Here is a 6,493-nt window from a genome sequence, read left to right on the forward strand (position 1 = left end):
GGACTCTGCTGTCTGGACAGCCAGTGGAAGTTTGTTACACCATTTGGGAGCCAGGACAGTTTGTCTTGACTTATGTCTTGACTTGTTTCTTGTTAATATCTGATGTGAAATCAGCAGTTCCTTTAATTCCCTGTGAAAACCTTCTGGACCAGAAATATCATTTATATATTAATATATTGTGTCTAAAGCTCTTTATCCAGGCCAGTATCCATGTGGCACTGTGATCAGTTCTGATCTGATTGTGATTCATTGTGTCACGAATGGCTACCCTCATGTCTCTGTTTTTCTTTATTTCCTAGTTGTTCCGTTCCTTGGTATTGTTTTCCATGCCTGTTATTCTTTTCACCTGTGTCTGGTTTTGAGTTAATTAGTTCATACATTTAAACCCTGTCTGGTTCCAGGTGTCTCTGCTGTTCATTGAATGTCTGATAATCTGAAAACCTGTATCTGGCTGGATGTATGTTTCTCCGAGTTCTTCCTAGCATCTTTGTTATAGCTGCTTCCCTTGTTTGCCTTCGTGTGCTTTTGGTTTGTGTTTCCTAGCCTTTGTTTATCCTACCCCTTGTTTTGTTTATCATGTATCCTTGTACTCTTCGTATTGGTAAACTGACCCTGGACTACCGACCCTAACGACCATGACTTTGGATTTGCCCCTAATAAATCTTGCTCTTCTCCACACATGCATCTGCCTCCACTTGCCAATAAGACTGTTGGGTCAGTTCTGATCTGACTACTGTTTGTTTGGTCAGGACTGTGCCATTAGGTTTGGTATACCTTGTGTTTCAGTGTTTCAGTGTCATCATCATGAATCATGATCAAGTCAGTATGTCACATTTAACAAACAAATACCTCAGCAGGTACAACAGCTGCCTGTACTTTCCACAAAAACACACCAAATATCTGCCTACTGTTAAGTATAGTAATACTGATTATCATACATGTTTTATATGATCAGTGCAATTTGTGTTATACACTCTTCTACATGCAATTAAGCACTTCCTATCTAGATGAATATAAGTAATTCTGTCAATATACACTCACCAGCCACTATATTAGGCACACCTGATCAACTGCTCATTAATGCAAATATCTAATTAGCCAATCAGATGACAGCAAATCAATGCATTTGGGCATGTAGACATGACATGCTGAAGATAAAACTGAGCATCAGAATGGGGAAGAAAGATGATTTAAGTGGCTTTGAACATGTTTATTGGTGTTGGATAGGATGACCTGTTGTCACGGTAGGCCGGTCGTCCAGCAGGAGGGACACGCCCACTCCTGCCCAGGACTGCACTACACACCTGCTCCTCTCACAATCACCTGATTATTGACCTCACACATCTGTTCCTTATTTTCCTCTTTTATTTAAGATCACAGGTACCTGAAGTCAGTGCTGTGCATTATCAGACTACAGAGAGATTACCGAGCGCCACTGAAACTCCGACTTCTCCATGTATTTTCTTCTCCTTTGTTTTGATCTGCTTATTGTCATGGACAATAAAAGCTACTTCCCTGAAACCTCACCTCTCGCTCCTTCTGTGCCGTCCAAGTCACATGGTATGGCCTGCCGCGTGCAGGGGGCGGGGGGGGGTTATTCCTGTTTGTAGCCACACCCCTGTAGCCACACCCACCTGTACTGGGTTAATTGTTAGTGTTTGTCAGTCTATTTAAACCTCCGTCAGTGTGTGCCTCACTGTTGGTCGTTGTTTGTTAGCATCTGAGTATAATGTTAATGTCCATGTTTGTGTAGCCCTTGTTAGTGTTTGTATAGCGTGTGTTTACATTACAATCTTAATCGTTAACGTTTAGTGTGTATATATTCGCTGTTACAGTTATTTGTGAGTGCCACCATTGTCCTAAATGTTCTATGTCCTAAATGTTTCACAACGTCGAGAGAGTCTGTGCATCCTGCTCCACACCCTGCGGCACTCGGGCATTCGTTACACCATCCCTTTATGACCAGCGTGAACCCATCTACTGATGGATACTTCCAGCAGGATAAAGCACTTATCATGAACCACAAATCATCTCAAACTTGAAAATGACAAAGTATTCACTGAACTCAAATGTCCTCCACAGTCACCAGATCTCAATCCAACAGAGCACCTTTTGGATGTGATGTGACAGGAGATTCATATATATATATATATATACAGTACACACAGTTTCTAGAGAAACAGGACGTTTCTGACAGAGGTCCTTCATCATCTGTGCAAACAAAGTGTTTCTGAATTAGTAGGAGGTCTCTCTACATATATATATTTACATACTTGAACATGTTTAGTAACATTGTGGTAACAACTTTATAATGCAACATTGTTCCTACATACACCTTTACAATGCACCATTAAGAGCTGTGTTCAGTGCACACAGGTCTTTTTCCTGGAACAGGTGTGTGGTCTTTACTCAGTAGTTTTATGCATAAGAGGGTCTCCTTCTATACAGGGAAGTTTGCTCTTGAAGAAAAGATGATTTAGTGCAGACTGTCTTTAATCGGCTTCACACCAAGAGAAACACAGAGAAACACAGAGAAAGCTACACTGGATAGATTTTTGAGGGATGTAGTAAGATAAAAAACATGAGTGGTATTTGTAAGAGGAAACGTTCCACTGAGGTTCAGTGTTGAGCACTTGGCTGGTAGACTGAAGGTCTATACCATAGTCTGGTCTATGCTTCCTATTTGTTTTCCTAAACTTTGATGACACTTTTAAATGCTCTTGGTGTTCTCTTTTCCATATACATTTTCACAAATGCAGAGCACTTGTAAGGTGAGGAACTAAAGTTCTGAAAGAAAACTATTTTCTGAGGGTGCATCTAAAATTGTGTGTTTTGAAAATGAATTAAATTATAGACTAACAGCCTTCCAAAATTATACTGGTTTTAGAAACCAACTGATGTAAATGTCTAAAGCCACGTGGGAGCAATTGTAGTTTCACAGATCCTGCCTGCCTTGTATGAGCAGGGGTTGTCAATCCATGTAAACAGAAAGTCAACTTCATTGAAAAAAACAGCACAGTCTTCATCTTTGCCAGTATCATTGGGTTCCCCTGTCCTCCAGTATCTGGGAATAACACACAACACACAGAATACAGCACACAGATTACAATTTACTGCATTTAATTTGTTTTAATCACAAAATGGCACTGGTGCATAACAGCAACCTTGAGGTTGTTTTCAGTGAGTTAATCCACCCTACATGCCATTGAAAAATGGAACAAATGTATGTTTACTGACCGCAGGATGTTAGAAAATAAAGTGTATGGGTGTAGTCTACACTCAGAAATGTGTGAAAAAGGCACGTTGTATTACTCACTTAATGGTTAGTGGTGACCCATCCACCCACTTCCAGATCCCCTCTGTTTGTGCATCACTGAGACCAATCCAGGCATATATGTTTACCTCCTTAATGAACTCCTGGAGGGAAGGAAAATATAATTAGAATAAGGAGATTTGTGCTAATAGTGTAAATATATAATCTATATTACTCAGTCTATAGAATGTAGTTGAATAAGGAGATTTGTGCTGATAGTGTATACATATAATCTAGATTACTCAGTCTATAGAATGTAGTTGAATAAGGAGATTAGTGCTGATAGTGTAAATATATAATCTATATTACTCAGTCTACAGAATGTAGTTGAATTAGGAGATTTCTATCAGATCTGAGGGTCTTCTCTCCACTCCCCTCACCTGTTCCTCTCTGCTGTTTATGATCACCAGATCTGCTCCCATCTCTCTACAGCACTGCCTGCTCTCAGTCCAGTTCTTTCTCCCATTAGAAAAGTAGTAACAGCTGCTTCCAAATTTCTTCCAACCTTTAAAACACCTCTCTTCAAAAAGAAAGACAGTGAAGAGTGGTGTGACTGTAAACTGTCTTCTAGCAAATAATGCATTTTCATCAGTAAGTGTATATCTTCCATTGTGGTAGTACTAATATTATTCATCCTCACCCTGTTTTTGCTGAAATGCATCTCTTTCCATAGTGAGGTTATCATAACTGCTCTGTAATTGGTCTCTCTCTAAAGTCAACTTATTGTTAATGTCCAGTAACTGGTCTCTCTCCTTAGTCATGTTGTCATAGCTACTCTGTAACTGGTCTCTGCCTGCATCGTGTTTTATCCACAGGCCGATGATAACAGCCAGCAGGAGAACACACAGCAGCCCCAAACACACTGCAGCTGGTTTTCCAGAGCACGCCTGCCTCCCCTCAGACGCAGCCTCACAGCCTGGGAGAGTTACAACAGCAACACAGTTAGACTTCCTCTACTGCTTTTCAGATTCTACTGCAATGGTACAGTACTATTCAAAAGTCTGGACACACCTACTCTTTGTTTATTTTTAATATTTTCTCCTTTAAAACAAAACAGGGAAGGTATCACACCAATGAAATAACACATATGTGATTATGCTATGATAAATATTGTCTATTGTAGAGTTTGCATCATTTGAAGTAACTTTCCTATACTTTGATGACAGCTCTGCATGCACTTGGTGTTCTCTTAACCAGCTTCATGAGACAGCAACCTACGATGCTTTTACATCAGTCTTGAAGATGTTCTCACATATGCAGAGCACTTGTACGGTGAGGAACTAATCTAATCATTTGAACTAATCATTTGAATCTAAAATTGTGTTTTAAAAATGATTTTGTATATATGCTAACACCTTTCCCAAATTCTATTGTTCTTGAAAACAAATTTAAGCATAATCCATTAGATTAAAATGCCTTTATTACTATTAAAAACACACATCTGTCAAGTGTGTCCAAACTTTTGACTGCTACTTTATGTGCTAGAAACTTCAAGTAATACTATCTATTTTCTTCTTAACCCATAACTTCTGTCTATTAGAAGCCTGAAATGTTGCTTTATTTTTTTAAAACATCATGTTCCAGCTGTCTGCTTTGCAGATGTATTTCAGTCTACATCTGACAAAATCTAAAACATTCCTTTAATGATGATTTAAGTGTTGTAATAGTTCTTTGATGATTTAAGTGTTTTAATAGTTTTATTTACTTTTGGCTAAAGGATTTTGTTCTTTTGTTTGAGTGGAACAAATGTACAGTCTGTTTCCACAAAGAGGGTTCTTAAGACAGGTGTGGACTACATTTTTTAACACTGTTCACTCTTAAACATTTTAAAAAATAATTTTTTGTTTCTGCTGCAGCCAAACCAAACATTTCAACCATTCATTCCTTATTTATTTTAATTAAATCCAGTCATTTTTTTAAAGATGTACTTTATTTTACTGGGAATTAAAGAAATTAGGCAACTAAAAAATTTGTTAATTTTCTCTTTGGTTACAGAGGGATATAGATCCTAAATAATTCTCACTTTGTTCTGCCTTTGATTCTGTGGTTGATCTGAACATTTACCTCGTTTCTGTACTTCAGTGTCCAGGCAGAATCTCTCATGTACTCTTGGCAGGTTATTGTAGTTGTTTATGTTTGTATAGATGCACTCAGTGTTTTCATATTCGTTATCCTCCTCCATGGCACTGGCGGCTGTTAGATGTGGGTTCCAAGACTTCTGTGGGAAGATTCGTTATGATCATATCATGTGACACTGAATTAATTTTTTTTTTTTTTTTTTATGAAAATGAGAGAACGACATTGGTCTGTGTGCCTCAACCACATCTAGGACCTCTATATGTCCTCAACCATATCTATGTCCTCTATATGTCCACGACCATATCTATGTCCATTACCACATCTACCAGCACCTGGCCCGCCTGGTACTGGGTGGGCACTGGGAATTGTCATGCTCTGTTTGTGTTTACGTTTATACAGCACCTGGAGGTTCATGTTCATTGGACGGACGCGTCAGGAGCTGCATCCCTTGGGAGGGGGTGCTGTCACGGAACGTTCGCCTCCTGCGAGTCACAGGGTTTGGCCTGCCACCTGAAGTGGGAGGATATTTGTTTGTATAGAAACCAGTGTCCTTGTCTGCTGGGTGCTGGTCATTGATGATCTAGCATTGTCATTGTTAAAGGTAGTCATGTTCATTGCTCTGTTCAGTGTTAACCATTAAGTGTTCACGTTTACTGCTTGTGTTATATGTGAGTGCCGCTATGTTTTATGTACTTAAATGTTCGGATATGTCAAAATAGTCTGTGCGTCCTGCTCCACACCCTTCGGCAGTCAGGCCAGAACATTACATACAACTATGTGATTTCTTTTTCTCCTCTCTCCTCAGACGAAATTCTTCAGCTACATCCCAGCAATCGAACTACATTCCCGCTGGATCCGATTCCTTCCACTCTGTTCCAGACAGTCGCAAGAGATCAGCTTCCTTTCATCTCTTTTACCATCAACAACTCCTTACCTTCTGGATATGTGCCAACTGCACTCAAAACCGCCAGGGCGGTACCAATCCTCAAGAAGGGCACACTTGACGGCTCCAACGTTACCAACTACAGATCGGTCTCACTTCTCTCTTTCCTCTCAAAAGCCCTCAAACAAGCAGTTTACAATCAATTGTCTCTTTTCCTC

General features: G+C 39.6%; 1 protein-coding gene across 1 annotated transcript; it reads right to left on the reverse strand.

Annotated features, from left to right (window-relative positions):
• Window positions 1–2,476: 2,476 nt before the first annotated feature.
• LOC145651342 (uncharacterized) lies at window positions 2,477–5,495 on the reverse strand. Its single transcript, XM_081697952.1, has 6 exons — window positions 5,378–5,495; window positions 3,954–4,229; window positions 3,694–3,833; window positions 3,317–3,417; window positions 2,953–3,064; window positions 2,477–2,500 (listed from the first exon to the last, which is right to left on the reverse strand). The coding sequence occupies exons 1-6, from the start codon at window positions 5,493–5,495 to the stop codon at window positions 2,477–2,479; spliced, it is 771 nt and encodes a 256-aa protein (XP_081554078.1).
• Between the last annotated feature and the right edge of the window lie 998 nt (window positions 5,496–6,493).

This window comes from Electrophorus electricus, chromosome 1, assembly GCF_041902795.1.
Source record: "Electrophorus electricus isolate QZ-2024a chromosome 1, ASM4190279v1, whole genome shotgun sequence".
NCBI lineage: Eukaryota > Metazoa > Chordata > Actinopteri > Gymnotiformes > Gymnotidae > Electrophorus > Electrophorus electricus.

Excerpts from the sequence above, each read along its gene's own strand:
- LOC145651342 (XM_081697952.1), bottom strand. The coding sequence starts at position 5,495 with ATGGAGGAGGATAACGAATATGAAAACACTGAGTGCATCTATACAAAC. Across the intron at positions 4,230-5,377 it reads CACTGAAGTACAGAAACGAG|GCTGTGAGGCTGCGTCTGAG; the intron begins GTAAATGTTCAG and ends TAACTCTCCCAG. Across the intron at positions 2,501-2,952 it reads ACAACCCCTGCTCATACAAG|CCGATTAAAGACAGTCTGCA; the intron begins GCAGGCAGGATC and ends CTTGGTGTGAAG.